The 23,529-nt window shown below is 44.7% G+C and overlaps 2 protein-coding genes across 7 annotated transcripts in view; both read right to left on the bottom strand.

The window, feature by feature from the left end:
- The window catches only part of LOC107322411 (transient receptor potential cation channel subfamily V member 2), a 32,551-nt gene extending 10,014 nt beyond the window's left edge, over positions 1–22,537 (bottom strand). Inside the window, exons 1-19 of one of the 5 annotated variants that reach the window (XM_032448426.1) lie at positions 22,453–22,537; positions 22,215–22,360; positions 14,788–14,942; positions 13,881–14,134; positions 11,923–12,219; positions 11,151–11,284; positions 10,747–10,899; positions 10,159–10,299; positions 9,311–9,609; positions 8,920–9,096; positions 8,442–8,600; positions 8,226–8,321; positions 7,637–7,707; positions 6,762–6,927; positions 6,192–6,258; positions 5,803–6,110; positions 5,383–5,501; positions 4,497–4,591; positions 1,861–3,768 (exon numbers count right to left, since the gene is read on the bottom strand). In XM_032448426.1, the coding sequence (XP_032304317.1) occupies positions 3,638–3,768; positions 4,497–4,591; positions 5,383–5,501; positions 5,803–6,110; positions 6,192–6,258; positions 6,762–6,927; positions 7,637–7,707; positions 8,226–8,321; positions 8,442–8,600; positions 8,920–9,096; positions 9,311–9,609; positions 10,159–10,299; positions 10,747–10,899; positions 11,151–11,284; positions 11,923–12,164 (2,358 nt within the window). In that variant the 5' untranslated portion in view covers positions 12,165–12,219; positions 13,881–14,134; positions 14,788–14,942; positions 22,215–22,360; positions 22,453–22,537 and the 3' untranslated portion in view covers positions 1,861–3,637. Of the gene's footprint in view, positions 1–1,860; positions 3,814–4,496; positions 4,592–5,382; positions 5,502–5,802; positions 6,111–6,191; positions 6,259–6,761; positions 6,928–7,636; positions 7,708–8,225; positions 8,322–8,441; positions 8,601–8,919; positions 9,097–9,310; positions 9,610–10,158; positions 10,300–10,746; positions 10,900–11,150; positions 11,285–11,922; positions 12,220–13,485; positions 13,673–13,880; positions 14,135–14,787; positions 14,943–22,214; positions 22,395–22,452 lie in introns of those variants that run through there. The other 4 variants (XM_032448427.1, XM_032448428.1, XR_004309308.1 and 1 more) reach the window with 4 other exon arrangements.
- Positions 18,509–20,927, bottom strand: UBC (ubiquitin C). Of its 2 annotated transcripts, none has more exons than XM_015880426.1 (2): positions 20,767–20,927; positions 18,509–20,030 (listed from the first exon to the last, which is right to left on the bottom strand). In XM_015880426.1, the coding sequence occupies exon 2, from the start codon at positions 20,022–20,024 to the stop codon at positions 18,651–18,653; it is 1,374 nt and encodes a 457-aa protein (XP_015735912.1). In that variant the 5' UTR covers positions 20,025–20,030; positions 20,767–20,927; the 3' UTR covers positions 18,509–18,650. The 2 variants fall into 2 exon arrangements, with proteins under 2 accessions (XP_015735912.1, XP_015735911.1); XM_015880425.1 differs by lacking the exon at positions 20,767–20,927 and adding an exon at positions 20,581–20,705.
- Positions 22,538–23,529: the final 992 nt, after the last annotated feature.

The raw sequence follows: 23,529 nt of genomic DNA, 5'->3' as shown, positions 1-23,529 counted from the left end.
CTGACAGCCATCAGAGCCTGAGCGTCCAGAAAGGCTGCAATGCTCAGTGTCTCACATATCAGACCTGACAAAGATGGCATCGACACCAGGAGCAAAGCAAACACTCTGGGCTCAGACTGACATGACAGCAGCCAGCCGTGAGGCAGCCACAGCCACACACTGTTCTGATGCACTGCTGCTGGAGCAGCCAAGAAGTGGCAAAGAGGAAGAGTTTTCTTTAAAAGGCTGCCTTTTTTTTTTTTTTTTTTTACTTTTTTAATCCCAGAGGAATAAATTGGATATTTAGATTTTAAAATACAGTGAAGAAGAACAAATGTAATCACTAATCACAGGAACAGCCCAGCTGACAAATCCACCAGCCTCCTCGCTTTGGAAACAACTCTTTGCAGCTCACGTAGCCGCTATATAAAGCATCTGTTCTTTGTCTGAGCCCTTTTGCTTGTCACATTTCAAAGACTCCTTCAACCAGCTAACGAGGCAATGGAAAATATGCTCAGATGCACATGGGGTCATGAAGAGAGAAGGAATCAGGCGGGACGCAGATATATACACCTCCTTATATTGGCTTCAGCCACAGGGAAAAGAACAGCAATAAAATGTGCAAAGTATTTGGGGAGTAGGAGAAACTTGCTTCAACCTCCACCCCTTAGGAGCCACACAAACTGGGAGCAAAGCTTATTGTAAGAAAATGACACTGATAAGCAGTGAGAAGGATTATTGAGCAGTGGGAAATGTTTGAAGCCTGGTATAGGTGCCACTGAAAGCAATGACCTGGCAGAATGTGATGGAGGAGATGCAGTTTGGGAGCTTATACAGTCTGCATTCACCTCCCATCCCAGCGAGGGACCAGGCAACCTTGACCAAATAGCACAGGAGAGGATTGCAGTACCCACAAACCTACATGGAAGATAATGAGAGCTGCTGGTGTCTTCTCTCCATAGCATGGATGGGCCTTCAGGGTCTTCTGGTTCACACACAGAGTAGACAGAGGAGAGAAACTGCAGCTGGTCATTCACTGGGCTTTGAGAATATCTTCTCTCTTTTCTCTCAGATGAGAGCAATGCCAAGCCTCCAACTTAGCACACAGATGGATTTAAGATGCAGGATTGATGCAGGTGGGAAGGAAAACACAAGGAGAAGAAGGGAAGGGGTACATCACCATTGGGTAATTTCTTGTGACTGAAGGGTTCCGTGACAAAACATTATGCCCTCTTAAGAGTGGTTTCCAAAATTCTGCTGGGCCATCAAAGCCATGAACCACCTTCTAAGTCCTTCCTATGGAAGGTACAGCAGACATCTCGCAAAGTCAGTCCCAGACAGCCTTCCTGTTTGCTACATGACCAAAATGCAAAGTGGCTCAGCTGGTAAAATGAAAGAGGAGCTTTATCCATTGACTGAGGACACACAAAAATGGAAGGTTACTGCTGTTAACCTCAGTAGTACAGACTCACCTCAGCTTTATAGGAAGGACCCCCCTGCAGAAAAGTAAATCCACACAATTCTCCCTTTGTCCACAAGCAAAAAGAACTGTGCACACCAGTTCGGGCACTGCTAAACCTTCAGACCAACTTGATGCAGTGGTTTGCTGCATCTGCCCCTCTCTGTTTGCTGTCCATCATTCTTCATTTGTGAGTTTTAGAGGGCTGCTGTTCTGTGCAGTGACTGTGGAACACAAGGAATACCACGGTCCTGTTTCACAGAGAGCACTACATTTTTTGGGGGGAAAAATGTAATGCAGATGGAAAATATTAACACCAAAAGCTTAAGAAAGTGATTTAAAGATAAATAGGCTCAAGGAGCAGGTTACCTTGAAAGCAAGCTGTCACAGCCCACACCTATCAAAACCACTACCAACAAGCATGAATTTTCTTTCGTTGTTTATTAAGACTCCAGGAACAGATAGCATATCTGAATCTGCACTCCTTGAGAATCTCAAAGTGCCCCTGTTACAGCAAAGCACCACGCACAGCAATATATTACCATGTCAGATGATCTCTTTGTGCAACATGAGCACTTTGCCAAATCTTGGGAACACTTAGGACAAAGCCATAGATGGAAAAAGCAGCTGAAGGTTTTACAAAGCAAGAAAACATCAGAAGCTGGAGTGAGAAAAGTCAGTTACAATTCAGATACCCAACACAGTGAAGATGCAGAGGAAATCATCCAGCACAGGGGAAGAATCTGTTTGATTTGACATTGAGCAGGTTATAAAAGTAGCACTTTTGCTGCCAGTCACATCGATGTAAATAAGCAACAGGATTAAAATGGTTGTATCCAAAAGACAAGTCTAGATTCACTTGCTCAAAGTAGAAACAAGAGAGAGATCTTGAGTTGCACAGTTTATCTTACAGAAAGGAGGGTGCCACCACCATTTGCAGACTGCAGCTTTTTCAGGTTTTTCACTAACCTTTCCTTCTATGAAAGATGCATCCAATGCAACAACAGCCTGTTACAGTTTCAGATGTGGCTGCACAAACTGATAAGAGGTCATAAAGAACAAGAGTTAACTTGCACAGCAATGAGGTCAGCACAGTACTGGGTGAAATATGGTCAGGAATTCGATTAGACCTTGTAGTCCACACTGATCACTTCTTCAACTTCTTTTTGAGAGAGGTTGATGTTCTGAAAATACATCCAAGGATCAACACTTTCAATTAAGTAAACTTGCTATATTTATAGTTTGCAGAATAGTACATTATTATTATTGTTAAATGTAGGTTAAAAGTGAGGCAGCTCATTTTTTTCTCCTCTTCAGAGCTTAAGACATTTCCCACCCTGAGGCAGTGTGCACAACACAAGAAAGCAATGAGGTTCTTGTAGTCAATTACAGAAAGAAGCTCGCTAAGACTGACAGGAAACGTTAACCACATGAAGCATTCTGCACCATCTTATCCCTCAGAAGCAATGTGTAAAATTCTGCTGCTGCTTTCTGCAGAAACTATGCAATCTCTAAAAGACAAATGCTTCAGAAATTCACCTGGTGAAGCTACAGGCCCAGAAAACTCACATCACTTTTGTGCTCTTAAGCAAATGTGCACATTGTGCAAATGATTTCATTACTGTACTGTAAAATGGGAATTCTGGTGTGATCCCAGCACTGCAAGTACTGAGACAAAGACTTAGCATGGCTCACAAGGACTGAAACCTGAATATTTGTCCACTCACATCTCACACCAGAGAAGCCAGTTCTGCCATTAACAACTTGTTATGCCTCCAAAATACTCTTCATTCCAAAGCACTTCAGTGCAGGTTTCTGTGTTGTGATAAAAGAATAAGTTAACCCATTCTTAAATAGGTGAACTCCATTCTTCACTCCTCTACGGCAAACAACTTTATTTCTATGCAGCTCAGAAAGCATTGCCTTCTCAAAGCCTACTCCCCACTGCCCCTATGATCTTTCTCTTGCACCTTTAAACATAGTAATAGGAAAGTGTCAGTCAGAAAAGGTTGAGAAAAAAACGGTTTCTTCAGAGGAAAATTCATAATTAAAGTGCATGAAAACATTTAAAGTCACAGGGTGAACCACAGTCATTGATGAAATGCACTTTAACACTGATAATGCCTTCAATTCTTCCAGCTGCTACAGGAAGAACTACTCCTTTGAAGATGGAAGCAAAGTTGCAAACAAGAAAACACGCTAAAGGTTTCTGGTTTGTCCCTTTAGAGGCATCATCTCAGTTGCTGATAGCTGGGGCTGCAGCAGTGACTGCTCCTCTGAAACAGCTGATCTCAGTTGTTTCTGTGGCACCTGCTTCCGTGATCTCGTCTCTATAGCAGGAGACATAAAAACAGCAGCCCTTTGTCAGCAGGAAGCTAACAAAGGGATCCAGGTTTAAGAAGAATGCAGGTTTAGGGAAACCCAACATACACCCAATGAAGTTCTTCAAGTGCTGAAACCTCCTCATTCCTGCAGTGCTGGCATCTAGGAAGAGACTATGCTGAAAGAGCAGGAAGCTGTGTAATTCTGATGGAGGTTCTGTCTGAGCTGAGCAAAACAGAGAAATGAACAGCTCTCTTTCTGCACACAGAGCTGCCTCCCAGCTATAACGAGGGAAGCAAACAATTAGATCTAAGGCAGAATTTGACGAAGTCATGAGTGTTAGTGCCTTGACTTATGCAGTAAAAGCTTTAACACCTGTAGAATGAGTGTGTCCACATTTTGGCTTTTTTATCTACAAAAAGCAACATGCATTTGGGACACTGATCTAAGCCAAAGGCAAAAAGAGTCCGTGCTCCTCTCAGCAGTGCTTCCTGCCTATTTCTAACAGAGATAAATAGGAATGGCCTCCCCTTTGTTCCCATTATTTCTTTCTGAACTCCAACCAATTCTTTATGTGCTCAGCTCACAAGTGATGCTGCTACTATTCAGTACTCTGAAACAATTGCTTGAGCAAACTGGCCTAAAATTTGTTACCAAAAGACATAATATGTGAACAGTGTGGCTGAGCAGGAAGCCAAAAGGACACACAAGACATTTCTTCATTATTTGACATTACCTTCTGGATTTATTTCCAAATCATTGCTGTTTCCAGGCTCTTCCTTAAGAACTCCCACTTCCTTTGCCCAGCTTGTCCATTTTATTTCCTCTACCCTGCAGGAACAAAACGCAAGAGACACAGATGCATGAAGCACAGCATTTCATCCAGGTCTCATTGTCCTGCAGCATCCCAGTTCAACCCCATCCTGCTAACACAAGCTTAATACTTTGGCTGTAGCAACAGCACCTTATAGAGCTTTTTCTTGAGCTAAGACCTTCTGTAGTCTAACAGTATCTACTCTCTGACGTAAATATCTACCCTCTGCATGTGGTTTGCTGTCCTATGCCACTTGTTTGTTCTAAAATACTCCAGTTCCTCCCAGGGACCATACTTAACACAAAAGAACCTCTTACATTCCCTTTTCTTTGCATGCTTCATTGCACATAAAGACCTGGAGCTACAGAAGTGCTGCTGGCACTTTGTTTCTCTGAGTACAGAAATGTTTACCTATGCCCCTCTGTAGGTGGAGAAGAACTGCCTTTTCATGTTGCACTCATACTGAATGCTCCTGAGGGAAGGGGATACCAGCCTACACCTACACCCCTACCACCACAGGCACAGCTACTTGCAGCAATGCAGAAAGCATTGTGGCAGGCTGTCTGCAACCAGAACCACACCCACGGATGTGGGTTAAACAGCACGTTTTTGGTGACTTGCTCTCAAACCTTCAGCAGTGAAATCACCAGCCAGTGTGCATATACCAGGAACATGTGGTTGAGTCACTCAACCGAGTCAATGCTGAAACTCCTGTGGTGGAGCAGGTTTACCAGCTTATCACTCACAGGAATCCATCACCATGGTGAAGTTTAAGTTTAAGGGTAACAGCACATTTGTCTTATCTTACCTGAAGCACCACCTCTCATCTTTTTTATTGAGGCCCACTGACATCAAGCAGCCGGATCTCCTCTTTCCTCCTTGGCGCCACAGCCAGGCCTTCTCTATTTCTAGGATAGCAATAGCCCTCTGAAAGAAGAAGTCCATGTCAGGAGGAAAACTGGCCATGCAGAGCCCAGTCCCTCATTTTCGTTAAATCTTCCCCACTCAGCAAGTACTTTGACTTGGAAAAATCTTTGGAGTTCAGCCTCAAAGTGTTCCTTAGCTTAACTGTATCAGACCAAAATAGTAATTCACTCAAGTTACTTGTACACTTGGATCTGAACAGGCCAGTACTCAGGCAAACAGCATGAGCTTTAAATATACTTAAAAATGATGTTGGATTTTATCATCTGGACCATGATCACTGCTGAGCAACACTGTGTCTCACCTGCAGCTTCCAAACACTTTTGCTGTGACCAGAAATATCAGTGACAGTCTCACTCATGAGCGCAATGAGCATGTTGAACAAAAGGATGTAAGTGAGGATCACAAAAAGCAGCAGCAGAAGTATGACAAGGTATCTGAATCTGGCATGTTCGTGAAAATCCAGGTCACCCATCCCAATGGTGATCTTGAAGAGCTCTAGGCAGACATTGAGCAGCCCACCGTATATAGCATGGCTCCCAGCATTCTCCATCTGAGCAACAGACTTGTTGTGAGAGAGCGAAGGAGCGTCCCCCATCAGCGTAAACAGAGCTACGAGAAAAACAGAATCCTCCTCAGTAAGCATTACTTCTTGCAGCCCCGCCTATAACATGATGCTCATTAAGTCCTCACCTGCAGCAAAGCCAAAGAGGAAGATCACATAAACCAAGAGGAAACGCAGCAGATCTCTCAGGATAGTCTGAAATAAAGCAGAAGGAAGCATCATTCCTTCTCAAGCAGCTGTTTCCAGATTATGTCAATGCATGTAGCTCTTTCTCTTCTATCCTCACTGGGTTTCACACAAGTAGATATCAGAATCCTTCCCTTCTCATCTCACCTCTGCTTTGTCTTGCCTTTCTAGTCCCAGACTCTCACATGGATCTGGAAACACTTCTCAGTCCAAGCACAACTTTTCCAGGGAACTTACACTGGCTTTGACTGCTGCTTTTGTCACTTTCTGACCAACATGTAAATGTCAGCTGCTCTAACTTGCCAGATTCAAAGATATCAAATCAGTGGCTTGCCACAACTGCACTTCCTTGAAGAAAAAAACATGAAAAAATCCTTCTGCAAATTATTTCAAGTCCATATATCAATTCATTTTATGTTTCACGGTCCTGAGAGAATAAAAGTAATGGCAGGAATTCTATTAGCTCCTGACACACACAAGTTTTTTACATAAAATGTCTCCCAAGTACTGACCTTCTGTATCATGACACTGTAAATGCCAATGCGCTGAAAGCCCCGAGTGTAATACAGCATGTTCACCCATCCCAGGAGCAGGGAGAACACCATCACTACCACGTAGTTTTCTGAACTTGCGCCATACAGGACTGCTGACAACAGCAATGCGAAAGCCTGGATGAAGCTGGAGAGAAGCAGAATGAGTGACACAGTGATGTGCTTCAACAAAAAGGCCCCTTTGCAGTTTGGGTTCTGTTTTGCAAGGGAAAGCGAACACGTTTTACCAGGCTACACAGAGCACAGAAAGTGACAGCTAACCAGGCACATAGTTTATATAAGCAAATCCTGTTATAACCAAATGTGCGTATTGTTGCAGTTTTGTTATGAACTGGTTAATCTCACAGTATGGAAGCTCTTAACAGCTTGATGCAACTCATGTAACCGATAGGAAATAAAATAACTGTAGCTCTTGAATACATGCACACACCCATGCAAACACATGCATCTACACATCTGTCCTCAACAAATACAAAGTCTCTTTTCTTTTTGATCAAATTTGATCCATGGTGATGGCATGATTCAAAACTTGAGCTCTTTTTCTAACAGGTACATGCTCTAGACTGTGGAATAACTGAATATCTGCCCTTTGCTGTGTTCCACCACAAATCCAAAGACAGGCTCTACCCCACTAAGTCTATTACAGCAGCGGGTTATGACAAGATGCAGCAGGTAGGAGAAACAAGCAGGGAAAGGGTGGAAAGAGGAGACAGCGGCAGAGAATCAATCTTTCCTGCTCACCATCTCTCTAGTAATGTTAGGGCAACTTAGCAGCACACAGCAGAGAACCAATTTCACCCGTGCTTTCATTGCGCAAAAAACCTCAAGAGACATACATCAAGATCTCAACACAGCTGTCAGAACACATAGTCTTCAGGGACTGGCGTCTCCTCCGCAGATACAGACTCTAATTGAGAAAAATCAATGGTAGCCATTCATCAGTGCAACAGAACATCATGAAGATCGATTCCTGCCTGGCATAGCCTATTGTATGGGAGAGAGCTTCACTCCATAAGCTCCTCCTCGTGCTTTCAAGATCCAAATTTTCAGCTAGTCGCCCTTCCACAGCCTTATTTGTAAAAGGAGAAGTACAAACAAAGGCTAAATAATGGCTCAGCCTTGTGTCCTTATTAATAGTATTAATAGCATTAAATGCTAGGGATGCATTTTACAACCATAAATCACAAGTCACTCCTAATTAATTACTGCTGTGAGCCTATTCCTCCTCTTGCCCGGGAGCCTGGCCTATACCACTCCTGTCATTACAGGATCACAATGATCTGTGTTTCAGAGCAGGGCTCTTCCTGCCATCCACTCACACACGTTCTGACCTCAGGAGAATCAAATCTGTTGCCTCCAGATCAGCGACAGCTTTGTTTGCTTGCTTTCATTCTCACAATGAGATTAGACAAGAGAGCCACATACCTGAGACAAAATTAGGTATACGCCTCCAAGCAAGACAATTATCAGCCCAGAGACCCACAGGAAGCCTCCAGCTGTGAACTCCACTGGAAATGAAGGCTGCAAAATGAAGACAAAGAAGCAAAATGCTTTCACTGGTAGTTGTGATAAAAACCCCAAGCCTATTAAAACTCAGCACCATTGATTCAAGCCTTCTAGATAAAAGAACATCGGGCTTACCTTCACCCTTAATGGCTGATAGTAGGCAATGGCTGTAAAGATGATCATGAATGACAAGTACGAGATAAAATTGAAGTAGAATCTCTTGGAAGCAAATGTCTCCCACTTCTGCTGAAGCAGTTTGTTCAGTGGCTCCAGAACCACCATTTTGTACCGATTCTATGAAGAAGGTAGAAAAGCCACCATCAACAACAGATGTATCAAAGTATCAACAGAAAATGAATTCACCAGAGGATTATCTTTCTCAGGGTTGGAGTTCAGTGGCTGAAATTAGGCTTTCCCTAAGGGTTTATTCAGTTATGGCTGTCAGTATGAAAAACATTAAACATCCCATTGGAAATTAATTCTGTTTGGCTTCATGAGAAAAGCCAAGCAGCTTAGGCTAAACCTCAGCTTAGGACAACCATAGGATCAAAACCACCTCAAGGTGGTACAAAAACTGTTGCTGTTCTTAACTTTTAGTGAATAAAGTACTCACCGGTGTGTCACTGCTGTATGCCAGAATCTCCAGCACAGAGTTTTCCTCAAAACTGTCTAGAGAAGACAGGTCATAGAGGGAGACATGGATAGGTCCATAGGTCCATTCAGTGAACTTGCGGGACAGGTGCCTGTACACTGGGTCTTTGATCTCTCTTTGGATGATGTGTCTGAAGATCTGAAGAGAGAAATATCAGAAAAAATGTGAATGCAATTAAGATATAAAATGACCCAAGCATATCCAAATCACCTTCAGATAAACACCTTGCTTTCTGCATTACATACTGTGTTGTATTCAAACACCAGACTATGTGGTTAAAATCAGACAATATGCTGAGGATATATGCTGCAGTTGTCATTGTTTCCCAGGAATTCCCTCTATGTGTCTTTACCTCCACTTTGCCCGTCTTGGCAGCAAGTTGCAGGGGATTTAATCCATCATAATTCGCGATCTCCTCCAGTTTCACTGTTGGGTCAGTCCTCACACCTGCCTTCAGGATTTCAACGTATACTGTGCTCACAAACTTGGTGTTCTCCTCAGTGTCATCTGCAATCATCACTAGGGCATGGAGGACTGTATTGCCCAGTGTATCTTGCTCCTGGAGTCTGGCTTTTTGGTGAGGGTTGTTTAGAAGATATTCTACCATCTCAAACTGGTTGGTACAGGCAGCCAAAGAGAGGGGAAGTTCACCTGAAGAGATGAAGACAGTAGTTGGGAGGGGCAGTAGGAAATGTGAAAAGAAATTGAAAGCAATAACAACACAACTGTGGCAAAATACATTTAGTTTGCAGTTTTATTATTGGAACACAGAACAAATTAATTTCCAGCATCCCTGAATTTAGTAAAAGCTCCCCAGTGAACAGTAATTCCTTATATCAGGGAGCAGCCAAAACATTTTTCCAGTCTTTTTATTTGATTGCACAAACCCTGTGTTTGTCTCTATCTGAAGCCCTTCAAGTAGAATCATAGAATGACTTGGATTGGAAGGGACCTTAAAAGATCATCTAGTCCCAACCCCGATGTTAGGAGAGGATCAAATACATAACATCAAACATGACAGCAAGTGCTTTTAGGACACCTTGGTCTGTGAAAGTATTCAGCCATTCAAATAAGTGAAGAGTTCCTTGATAACAGGACAGGGAAGTCGTGCACAGATGGACAAACCCAGCTAGAACAAGTGGCATCAGACACAGCAAGGCATTAAAACAACCCAAAGAAATGTGTTTCACACAGACTCACCAAAATAAAAGCAAACTCCTTCTTTCTTCTTCCTGAAGAATTCACCATGAGCTCTGGCATGGACATCAGCTCCATTCTCTACTAGAACTTTCACTATGTCCAGGCTCCTTTTCTCTATGGCAATATGGAGTGCTGTCTGGCCTAAGGAAAGAAGCAAAAACCAGTAAAAAAAATCAGTACCAATATCAGAGAGAACAAGCAAAGGGCTCTTTGGCAAAGCACTCTTAAAACAGTAAGGGATAACTCAGCTAGCAGAACTCATTCTTTAACAGCTTCATAGTATTTCTTTTTCACTTTCAGAAATGCTTTCTAAACTTTGCTACACAGATTCTCTCATATTTATGGATGTATTAAACACGCATTATTTCTGTTTTGTAGGCTAAGAACAAAGATGCAAAAGTGAAGGCTGAGGAAGACAGTACCAGAATCAGAAATCAGAAGTGGAAAGATGAGCAGGCTGTTACTGTAATTGCACCAGAGCTCTGGAAAGGCAGTGCCACATAAACACCAAATCTCCTTTCTCTTGTACCTGTGTCTCACCTCTCTGGTGGGAAGGTGCATCTGGCACAACATCAGCTGAAACCTTACCTCTGTAGTAACAGTCAGAGCACGCCACATTGACAAGAGGCCTGGGATTCTGTGTCTTCTGGTCTATTTCCAGCAAAACAGGGATTGTGTCATTCCTTCCATTTTTTAAATTCATCAGGGCCTTCATTAAACAAGTCTTCCCAGTCTTTGCATCTAGTAGGGAAAAAAAAGATCAAGTCGGTTGTGGATGTGCCTTGCACTTATCTACATTACCTGATTCAGCACACCCAGAACTTAACTGTCACTGTAGGACCAAACCCAGTAATTTTAAAGGCCTTGGTATTTTCAGTCTTCAGCAGAGGCAAAAGCCTTAGGAAATATGCAACTCATGGCACTTCCCTGTACTATACCAACACACTCTGCCTCCGCTAACCCAGTTTATGAAGTACTGAGCAGGAACCTACCTGTGTATTCAGAATTGGTGAGAAATTTCGAGGTCCTCCTTAGGTACTCAAGTAAGCCATCCAGTGCCTCAGGGCAGCCCCTTGTGACTGCATTGAAGAGTCTGTCTCTGTCAAAGCGATTGGGGTCCTTTTGGCTGCAGAAGAAATGCACAGTGTTAAGAAGTCCTGGAGACTGTAAAACAAGAGCATGCAATAAGTTCTAGTTGGTTGCATAAGAAAAGAGGAAAGAGGTAAAAAAGTTTGTCAAGAAATAACAACAACCGTATTTTTGAGTCAAAGGAAAAATAGAGACAGCTATTTCCCATAATGCTCTTAAGTGATTGCTGTTTCCATCAGCTGGAGCTCTTCCCAGATCCAATCTGATGTGCAGTCCTGGAATGTATCCAGAGCACAGACAAGCCCAAGATAGCAGCAGGATCAGAATCCGTCCCATCACATGGCATAAAGCACTATATGAGCTCATTTACATCCCTTCCTGGCAAGAACAGTTCAGATGTATAGAGCTCCGTGCTAAGTTGCTCTTACACCCAGCTTGGCTTATTTGGTGTGATTTGGTTCAAATATACCCCAAATAAACAACACACACTACACCTTCCAAGTGCAGAGAGGAAGGACTAACATGTCCTCTTTCTACCTTTATTTACCTCTCATCAGACAGCTGCAATATTTCTGCATTGCCACTTTTAGTTTCATCTTTTGTAAAGTTTATAGGCAGGGGTCAGTACAGATTAACAGCAATCCCATCCTTGTCAAACAATCAATGATTACTCACTTGCTTACGAGTCCTGGCCGATAGTTCAGATTAATCATGACTTTGGGAGAGTAGTCACTGCTTTCCTTCTGGTAAGGTGTCTCCAAGGGCCGGGGCTCTCCCTTCTTTCCATATTGTCCTGACCTTTCTTCCTTTGTACTAGATGCAGGCTTATTATCCCGGATACTGTCATCTGTTTCTAGCAGTCCTGCCAACCTGTTCCTCTGACATGGGCCTGCTGGATTATTTGTGAAGTTATCCATTTCTAGCAGAGATGGCCTTGAAGATCACCAGATTTTCCCCACTGTGAGAATAAACCTGCAAGGGCATGGGAGAATTAACACGAGTTGTTCACAAACCTAGAATGTGAGCCACATGGCACAGACAGAGAGGAAAGCATTTTTCCATTTCAACATAGGTCCAGTGTTTCTACAGCTGGCTGTGGGTATCTTGAGAAAAGAGATTCAATAAAATTCTGCACAACTGGGGGCATTTGAGTAAAGGATCAATGTCTTAAGCATGGCACACCTAGAAAAGTAGTACAAGAAATACAGACAAATCCTTGATAGATCATCTGAACCCCCTTTGTGAGATGATCTCACCTGTTGGCAGCAGCACGGGTTCCTTACAAAAAAGGCAAAGAGAGTGAATCTTTAGGAGACTACGATCATTGTTCTTGTCTCAGTGCAGCCAATACAGGCCAGTCACTAAGTGGCCAAAAGATAACATTAACTATAGATTAACTTTTTAAAAACAGAGCAATAAGCTTGTTCATGTTCTCTGGTGATAAGAAAGACACTGTTTCCAAGGGGAAAACATTTGCAAACGTAACGTTCCTCTCTTGTATTATTGCATTGCACTGGGGCAAATGTTGGCTATCCATGTGAGTGCAGGCTTCCAACTTCCAGCTCCATAGCACAGGCACACACACACGCTGGCTGCCATGCGGACACTTATAGCCCTTAGAACCTGAACACAGCTCAGCTCTCCCATAAGCAATGCTGTACCCAGATGTGCTGTGCACAGAACCTAAGTACCCATTACAGCACCCAGCCAGCTCACTTGCCTCATCTCGTATTTTTACCCTTTTGAGACATCTGTTCATACTTTTCTGGATACATCCCAGATCCACACCCAGTGCAAGCTGTCTCCAGCCAGCACAAGATGAACAGCTGCAGTTTGTGAGGCAGCAAGGAAACATCCACAACTACCAGCCTGAACCAGAGCTTAATAACTCTNGTCCTATTCACATGTGTTCCCTCCAAATGGTTAACAGATTTTCTCTCCCTTTCTGAGACTAAGCCAGACTCCATAGACTATACCAGTAAAGAGGTACATAGACACACCATAAGGATTCTGGTTTAGATTAGATGCAAGGCAGCATAGTGAGCTCTAAGCAGAAAGCAGCTGCAGAATATCTTTATGCAGCTCACAGTAAGAAGTCCAAAGGCTGGTTTCATGACAAACCATTACAATTCAGCCATTCTGTTTAGTCTGCATTTTACTGACAAACATTCCTCTGCACACACAGGCTCACGCCCTACAATCCCATTTCAGTCTCATTTTCTCCCCCAGAACACTTACTGGTACATTTGCCAATCCTTCAGAGTGCTATTTGTACATCCATAATAGTTTGCTTGTTGTTCTGTCTTCCTTTCCCCCCAGTCATTTCCTAGTTGCAGTTTCCACCTCTCCACAGCCTCAAGAAAGTTATTTAGTGACAGCTGTTTACAGACAGAGTGTCTGGCTTAAAAGCAAAAGCAAAATGGTCCTTAAAAACAAAACAAAAATGAAGACCCTATAAAAAAGACATCCAAGTCACATTTTCCTAGGAAACAGGCAGCACTCTGTGTTTGTCAGCTCAGTTTTAACTTCTCATCAACTGAGTTGTCCCCTTCTGCAACTTCACCGAGCCTTTTTGAGTAGTGCAGCATAGAAAAAAAGCCCCGCTGTCAAAAGAGGAAGAGCACAGCACTTACCCGAGTTACTGCAAGCTCCACCCAAGAACTGATCTCACAGGGAGTCCCAACTGATCCTTCAGAAGCCAAATAGCCTCCCCGTAGAAATGATGTCAAATAACATGTGTTAATAAGCATGAAAGCAGCCCACAGATTATTTACATCCATGCATGAGGACTCTTTTCTTCTGCAGAGACCACCACACTCATCTCAGCACTCTCATGACGGCACAGCACTGAACTCCTAGTTGCTGGTGGTCCATCAAAGCATCCAGCCTGCAAGAAGGAATAACTGACTGATTATTTACTCAACTGTAGAGCTTTTTGCAAAGTGAAGAAGGGCTTGCACAGGAAATGACTAGATAGATTTCTCAGTAAAAGAGAGAGCCAATGAATGTGCTGCTCTTATATGGGAAAGCAGGCTGGCTATTGCAAATTCATCATGCTTAACTCCTTCCTGCACAGGAGACATCTTGTGGCTTCCAACAGCCCATTTAGACCGCAGGGGATGATCAAACCCTGGCAATGCCAGAGCCTGTGGTTCAGTTGTGAGGTTTGTCACAAGACACTGCCCCAAGAAAAGCAAGAATGCATGAAAACATCTGAAGTCGACTGTTCCTGTGGGAAGTCAGCTCTCACACAATTTCACACAGCACCGTTACGTGGCAAAGCAAACCCTAGCAGATAAACTAGCCAGAATGTTAGGGCAAGCATCAGCTGCTCATCACAAGGACAAGAGCCTTCACAAAGCAGACCCACTGCACAACCACTTACACCACTGGTTACTTAATTTGCCACTGGTGCTCAGTTCTTGATGGGCTTGTTCTTCAGAAGGAACACCAAGTCTCGGAAAGGTTCCTTCTGGGAGCACAGGTGGCCATCCACACAACAGACTGTAGCTAACACATGCACTAGCACTGTTCACTTACCACTCTGAAAACAGGACCCCTGGGACACAGAAGATATCAGACAACATGAAGTGTCTTAGTGTTTTCTCTCCTAACAGAACTGAGGCCAGAGGACACAGCACCATCATTCTTCCCAGTAGCAACAGTGCAGGATGATATTCAGCACCTTCAATGGCCTTCCAAAGCACAAAGAGTTGTTGTCGTTCACCCTCTGAGAAGTACTGATGGTTTACAAAGCCATATATGTGATCTAGAAATCCTCTAGCAAATCTCGTTCATGAACAAAATGATATATAACTCTTTTAACCAACAGCTTGGCAGCTACGCATTAGTTAACAAGCTCTCCAAAGATGTTGAGATGCGTCACATTGTGACATATTGAACTCTGGCTATGGATTTTTTCCAAAGCTACCACAAGCCTACAGAGAACTCAAAGCAATATTCATGTGACAGGACGGCTGGACAATGTGGGGCTCCCTGGAACATGAATTTACTTGGGAAACAAGAGATGTAGAACCAGGCTGGATAGTTTAGCATAAACTTCCCTCCCCCAGCTTTCATGAGTCAGCCCACCATTATAACCCAGGAATGAAATCAGCCTACAAAAGTGCATCATAACAGATTTGGTTCTGCTCATCTGGTTTTAATAGTTTACACAGAGGAAGGCGAATGTGCAGTTTGCTGGGAAAGGAATCACTGCCAGCTGGGAGGTCAACAAAACAGAAACATGGAGCTGCTGGGAGAACACAGAAACACTGGTATGCACACACACATGCGCACAGTGTTTCTTAGGGAGGACACTGACAGACATTTGCATTTCCATTTCAGAGCAGGGAGAATCGAGGCACAAATAAACTCCAAACCATGAAGAGAGAAGCTAAACTCTGAGTGAAAGAATGCATTTCAAGATGAGAGCTGAGGCACAAGAATGGATGATACATGTTGTATGAAGAAGCACAGTAACTCATGGCAGGAAAAACAATGACTCGAACCTGATCAAACTGAATGCAACAGGAAGCAGAAGGAAGGACAGCTTTCTGAAGAGATGCAAACAAGCATCTCCTAAAGTATTCTCTGATCATACACTGAGTAGAGATGAACACACCAATTTGTACCAAATACTGAAAAATGCTTTTATAATTAATATCATCTTTTCTGTATGATGCAAACAGAAAAAGTCACTTACTTTTGTCTGTAGTTTAATTACAGCTTTGATCTGTAGCCACTGTACGGGGCAGCAGCTCAAAATCACCCTCACAAAAGAAAGCAGTCTGTAAGAGTTGCATGTAGAGAGGAGCATTAAAAGGCTTCTGGAGCAACAGGTGGGTGAGCATTTCATTCTGACCTCATGAAGGTCACGAGGCTAAAAGAGAAGACTGTTACTCTTAAAAGTGCTCTGTCAGACTTGGGGAAATGTCAGGTATTTTTGCAGTGCCGAATTGTCATACGGCTGTTACACCAAACTCACACTGGAGGGATGAATTGTGATTTATTATAATGGCACAGATGGAACCTTATAGCGTTAGAGGTCCCAATTTAAAGTCCAAATATTCTTAAATATGATTACTTCTCAAAACTTGCTACTGCCCCACTAACTCAATTACATACACAACAGCACTTGGATAACTACTGGTCTTGCATCGCTTCATTTAAATGCTCCCGTCCATATCACCATTCAGGCCTTTGAAGGAACTGTCAGCTTCTCACATTCCTTCAGCGGGACTCTCTTTGTACTCAATGAATCCTTTCCTACGTGGTTACAGCCTGAAGAAATGCTGCACTGACAGTCACACAATCAACACAACACCAAATCCGCTTCGAATTAACGCTTCTATGCAGCAACAGTGACACCCGGTGGTCACTCCATGACCCTGAATTTCTGCTGCTTAACACCGAAAAACAGCAAACGCAGTTGCAAGCGTACACACTTAGGAGAAACATCGTCCTTCACCCAGGGAAGCTCTGCAACACGGCAGCACCTCTGAATTTCACTTCTTGTACCTCCGCTGTTCTGTGCCATAACTAACTTGCAGAACGATTCTCAGCTGGTGGGCTGGGATAACAGCACGTGGACACAGGTTGTTTCATACAACCAGTCCAGGCTGTGCAGAACAGGCCAGAGCTGCTCCCCAGCCACCACCACAGCTTGGTCTGGGCTGAATGCACTGTGGTCAGTGAGTGCACACAGGGGAAGCTGGTGCAGGCCCACCCATGTCTACATATCACGTTCTCAGAATCTCTGCTCTTGCAGAGCAGGCCGGACCCCAACCTCAGCTCTCCATGAAGCCAGCTGCACCTAATGGCAATTAGGAAATCTGGGTTCCACGCTGCACTCAAACACTTCAGCAACAGCTCTCGTTCAGTAACTGGCTCCAGAACTACCCGCCCCTTACAGACTTGTTCCTAACCCAAAGCAAACAAACCCCCCCTTGAACCCACAGTCTGCCTATCTGATCAGTTAGCTACTGTAACTGCTACCACACAGCACTGTTTAATTATTAAAAGAACTTGAGAAAGGACATCGCTTAATTATGAGCCAGGGAAGATAAAGCAGCTGATTTCACTGTGGAGCAGATAATCAGCAGAAAAAGTAAATCTGTTTATTGCCATATCTCCACTGGACTGTGAATTACACAGGGAATTCATGTACTAAGGAAAGCAGGGAATCAAAACCTGCTGCAAATAATACCAACCACAGCTGTAACCAGCAGAAGCACGTTTAAATCGCCTACAATCAGCAGGTTAAATCTCCACGTGTTCACGCCCATATTACGAATGCACTGTCAGTGGCAGCACTGCTGTGCCAGTCATTGTTCAGTGAGAATCATATTTGAGAGGAAGCTGCAGCACAGCAGGAGATGAGACCCCACACTATGCACCATCTACATGAGCAGTAACAAAGTGCACTGAGTATGTGGATGCTGGCTCCATTTGAACACTTAAGCAGCTCTTAATATTCAACAGATCAAGGTCTTGACAGCCATGACCCTTACAGCTGCTTAAGCTTCCATAAAAAGGCACTTGGTCAATGACATCCATGCTGTAAGGCCCATTATGACGTGGCTGAACTATCAACCCAAACCTCATGTTTCCCAATGTTTGCTTGGAGGGTAATCAGTTCCAAATACTTCTGTGAAGGTCAGTGTTTAACCTGTACAGACCCCATTGCTCCCACCCCTTTGCTATGCAGTATTTAAGGCAGCCATTTTCATTAGAGCTTATCAATTCAAGCAGGCCTCCCAAACAGGCCTTCCCCAGGTAAGAAGGTTTGATGTAGTTAAGCCTACAACAAAACACCCCTTTTTCCTTCCACTTCATGTGACTGCAAAAGACAACGCAATTTTAAACGCTGCACCAGTCTAAAAACTGCACCAAGGACACTGAGAAGTCACACCTAAGTGAGGTAATGGAACCTCAGCACCACCCATTCTAACACAGTGCAGTGTACAACCCACTCCCACTACCTTAGTCCTACAGCCTTAATGATGGACAGCAGCTTCTGAAGTCCTTACAGGAACACTGCATCCTTTCTGAAAATACAGAATCACGTTAAATTCTAGCAAGATTTAGTGACACAGTACTAGTGCTTAGACTTAAGACTTTAATCCATGTTAGGATTCACCCTCAAATACCTCCACAACCCACATAAAGATGCTTAAACCACCATGGAAGAAAGCCAAAAGGAACGTGTCATTTATATATACTGGGTTTACTAGCTTGAACTGAGACAGACAACAGAACGTAATGTGCAACAGAAAACTTTATTAGCATTTCAACATACAGATCAGCAGTTACTTAAGCTTGCGTTTAATTTAAGACATCAGAAAGACTACAGTGCAAACACAAGTGCTGTGCATCTTGCTCGACAAGACTGCTGACAACAACTAATAGCCACCCCTGAGGCGCAGCACCAGGTGCAGGGTGGACTCCTTCTGGATGTTGTAGTCAGACAGGGTGCGCCCATCTTCCAGCTGCTTGCCAGCAAAGATCAGCCTCTGCTGATCGGGAGGAATGCCTTCTTTGTCTTGGATCTTGGCCTTCACATTTTCAATGGTGTCACTGGGCTCAACCTCAAGGGTGATGGTCTTACCAGTGAGGGTCTTCACAAAGATCTGCATCCCACCCCTGAGGCGCAGCACCAGGTGCAGGGTGGACTCTTTCTGGATGTTGTAGTCAGACAGGGTACGGCCATCTTCGAGCTGCTTGCCAGCGAAGATCAACCTCTGCTGATCGGGAGGAATGCCTTCCTTATCTTGGATCTTAGCCTTCACGTTCTCAATGGTATCGCTGGGCTCAACCTCAAGGGTGATGGTCTTGCCAGTCAGGGTCTTCACAAAGATCTGCATCCCACCCCTGAGGCGCAGCACAAGATGCAGGGTGGACTCCTTCTGGATGTTGTAGTCAGACAGGGTGCGCCCGTCTTCCAGCTGCTTGCCAGCAAAGATCAGCCTCTGCTGATCAGGAGGAATGCCTTCTTTGTCTTGGATCTTGGCCTTCACGTTCTCGATGGTGTCACTGGGCTCAACCTCAAGGGTGATGGTCTTGCCAGTCAGGGTCTTCACAAAGATCTGCATCCCTCCCCTGAGGCGCAGCACAAGATGCAGGGTGGACTCTTTCTGGATGTTGTAGTCAGACAGGGTGCGCCCATCTTCCAGCTGCTTGCCAGCGAAGATCAGCCTCTGCTGATCGGGAGGAATGCCCTCTTTGTCTTGGATCTTGGCCTTCACGTTCTCGATGGTGTCACTGGGTTCAACCTCAAGGGTGATGGTCTTGCCAGTCAGGGTTTTCACGAAGATCTGCATCCCTCCCCTCAGACGCAGCACAAGATGCAGGGTGGACTCCTTCTGGATGTTGTAGTCAGACAGGGTGCGCCCGTCTTCGAGCTGCTTGCCAGCGAAGATCAACCTCTGCTGATCGGGAGGAATGCCTTCTTTATCCTGGATCTTGGCCTTCACATTCTCAATGGTATCGCTGGGCTCAACCTCAAGGGTGATGGTCTTGCCAGTCAAGGTCTTCACAAAGATCTGCATCCCTCCCCTGAGGCGCAGCACCAGGTGCAGAGTGGACTCTTTCTGAATGTTGTAGTCAGACAGGGTGCGCCCGTCTTCCAGCTGCTTGCCAGCAAAGATCAGCCTCTGCTGATCGGGAGGAATGCCTTCCTTGTCTTGGATCTTGGCCTTCACATTCTCGATGGTGTCACTGGGCTCAACCTCAAGGGTGATGGTCTTGCCAGTCAGGGTCTTCACAAAGATCTGCATGTTTACCTGAAAAACATACAGAAATTTTAGCCTTAGCTAAAAAGCACTTTAAGTCCACATACACCTTACAAACGAGAAAAAAAAGAACAACTTACTAATTTGCATTACGTTACATCATTTAGGATTTCAATAAGCTATAACTAACCCTGTTGTTCCTGTTCCCCACCTCTTCCTTGAGGTAGGACCCTATAATTCTGAATGCCCTGTGCTGGCCGAGCCCAGCACCCCCCTTCCTTTAACTCCAGGGCACCCCCCCGTGCTCTCACACTGGCACAACGGCTGCAGCCGCGCTGACTCAGCTCCCGCTTCCGGGCCGCACAGCGCCGCGCTCCGCCATCTTTATAACACCCCACCTTCCTCAGCCACAAGCTTCCCCTGCCCCCCCCCCCCCCTCGCACCGTTCTTCAAGCGCCCTTAGGCCGGATTAGACCGTCCACAACCACCTCCCCTCACAAATACAACCCCAAGCGGACTCACTCCAACCCCTTCTGCCTTGAAAACAAAAAACCACCGTCCCTTCTCTCCCCCCCCTCAGCGCTCCCCCCACACAACTCACGTCTCCGGCCCTGAGCTCCGATCAATGCAATCCCGATCCCAGTCGCTGTGTTCTGCGCTGTGACGCAGCGCCGCCCCTATTTATGCTCCTTGCGCCGCACAGTCCCCGCCCTCAAAGCGCTGACGTATCCCTCCGCCTCTCAAAGTAGTCCCAAACGAACCCCCCCCCGGTACCAGCAATACTCACCTCTCTACCGCTCCAATCCCTCCTCCAGGAGTAATGGGGTCCGTGATGTCCTCGGTAGAGAGAGGAGACCCTTCAAAATCCCAAAAGTTCTGAGGGCGCGGATGGATCTGGAGCTGCGGTGAAACGGCCTAATGAAACGTTCTAATCCCAACGGTGGCAAGATCGGCGCTGATTGGCGCAGCAGTAAGAAAGGTGGCTGCTGATTGGTTGTTAAGGAAAGATCCGTTGTAAAGAAAGCTCTGGAAGATTCCAGCGTTGCAGCGTTCTGATTGGTGCGCGGTGAGGTCAGCGCTGTTGCTAGGGCGGCCCTGCTCTGCGGGGGCAGATTTCGGTGGGGTGGGGGGGTGTGCGCATGCGCAGATCCGTAGAGTGGGGGCAGGGAGAGGCCGGGCAGGCCCCGCGCCCATGGGGACGTTGTGTTTAGGCCGCATCTTTTTGCCTGTTATTTGCTTAGGGAAGGGTCTGACAAGGAGAAAGGGGGCAAAAATACCCCTTAATCACAGCAGGCCCACTGCTGCTTTCAGAACAGGAAGCACTGAACAGGTCACACAGCAGCTTCCTGCTTTGAGCCGACGTGGCGGCATGTTTTGTGTTCATTAAAGCTCATTATACCTTTCAGAACAGCTCTTATATCATAACCAGAGCATGCAGAAAGCAGGAAGGTTTCTCTGCTGTTTCATTTACTGCTCGGTGAACACAGATGAACTTGCTGGTAAATCCTCTGCTTAGGAAGCACGAACGTGTGTGTGAATAGCAGGACTGAACACAGGGCTGTATTTCCCCCAGTTAAAAAGAGAGCTTTCACTTCTTTTAGCAAGGCCTGTGACTGCTCAGCACTTGGTTTACAGTAAAAAGGACATAAATCTTCCCAGCAGTTACTCAGAATGTAGACGGGAAGGGAGGAAAAGAGAAACTGGAAACCTCGGAGATACTATTCAGCTACATAGATTTAGGACTACGTAGATTTAGGACTACGTAGATTTAGGACAAAGGCCTTACTTAAGCAACGCTGTTTCCTTAATACTGCCAACTTTGCTCACTGTTTCCAATAGGCTCTTTTCGTGTACATAGCACCAAAGCAGCAGAGGTTAGAGCCAAGGCAGCTAAACAAGGAGCTCTGAGAGGAAAGCCATGAGAAACTAGCAATAATATTTACAAATGTGAAAGGCCACAGCTGCTAAACTGGATATTAACCACAACGCTAAGCTAAAGTCTGCCCTGGGTGTTTTGGGTTTGCATGAAGGATTTCGGCACTTTCAGAAAATGCCAGAGCCCTCCCTTCAACAAACAAGCAAAAAAACTATTGCCAAATCCTATGAGTAAACTATTTACGAAAGCAGTTGTTTTCTAGTTAAATATATCTAAGTACTTAGCACACATACTGCCCTTCCTCCAGTAGCTCCATGTGAATAAGCAACTGACTGGACTGTGTATAAATAAATGCAAACCTGTAAATACAGGACGTGTATCCTGTGACTGGACTGACTGCACAGGTGGTTCCAGCCTTTGCCAGGGTGCAGGGCCTGCTGCTGAGGACACGTGTTTCTTGCCAGCAATTTCAGAAGTAGGTCATTGGGCAGCAGTACAAAGCAACCTGCTTTCAGAAGAGAAAAACTTGAGGTCAAAGAAATGTTTCCAATGAATCTGAACATTCTAGAACACGGTGTCTGTTTTGATGTACGCTACCATCTTAGCAACAGCATAGCATTGCCACAAGAGCAATGCGAAATGAAGCAATCTGTTTATCTTTAGTTACAAGAGTTTAACTCGGGGCAGCTGGACAATCACAGGACTCATGTATGCGTGGCAAGATCAGTATTCTTCCTTTGTCCAGATAAAAATGGGCTACTTGCCATAAGGAAAAACAGCGTATTGCCCTACCTCATAAAATTACTCACATGTACCTCGGGTTTACCTTACTGTATATGACATAGGATAATTACATTTATCTATTTATGCTTGTGGAGATAAGATATTTTCTCCCCAAACCTGCCATGTCGCAATAAGGCCCGGTCACAAGACAAACAGAGCTGTGGTGTGTTACTGCTTGTCCTTGTACAGCCAAGCTCGAGTGTTACAGAAATAACAAGTCACAGTTCAAAGCACTGTAAGATGGACTGTAATATTATGACATTACCAAAAAAAGATGAGTTTTGTTTTGTTTCTCTAAGCCTTATGCTAAGAATAACTTAAATAAGTTTTTAATAAGCCATCAAATTCGGGAGCTTAAAGCTTCATAAGAAGAACTAGCTGGGCTTGTAATAAAATACAGAAATTGGGCAATACTTTTTTGTCCCCCTGTCTGTTTAAAGCGTAGCTTGAGTTTGTAGGACATGGGATATACAGCTTTGTTTTAAGAGCTGTGTTGCTACCATAAACCTGCTCGGGCTTGTTCTCCTCTTAATGATACACATGAAGTGATGTCAGGAGACTTTTACAGGGCATTTTCCAAAGACGCCATCGGTCTGAGATCCCAGCGCTGTGCCTGCACACAGCGCCAGTGAAAGCGACAAGATCTGGGTCTGTTCTAAAAATTACATGTCTGTGTCTTTGCAGCCTGTCTCCTGCTTACGAGCCTGTTGGAGCTGGTCCAAGCTGCACTGCAGTGAAGGAGCTCTCTTTGTTTGTGTTTTCTTTGCTGCGTCTGAGCTGATTTAGCTTGTGGTTTCAGGGCTGGGAATTTCCAGCAGGATAGCAAAGAAGCATCTTGAAAAACAGAAAGAAGCAAGTTTAGAATGCTGTGAATAATCATTAACGTTTTTC

Source organism: Coturnix japonica, chromosome 19, assembly GCF_001577835.2.
Source record: "Coturnix japonica isolate 7356 chromosome 19, Coturnix japonica 2.1, whole genome shotgun sequence".
Lineage (NCBI taxonomy): Eukaryota > Metazoa > Chordata > Aves > Galliformes > Phasianidae > Coturnix > Coturnix japonica.
This window is presented reverse-complemented; position numbering and strand designations above follow the sequence as displayed.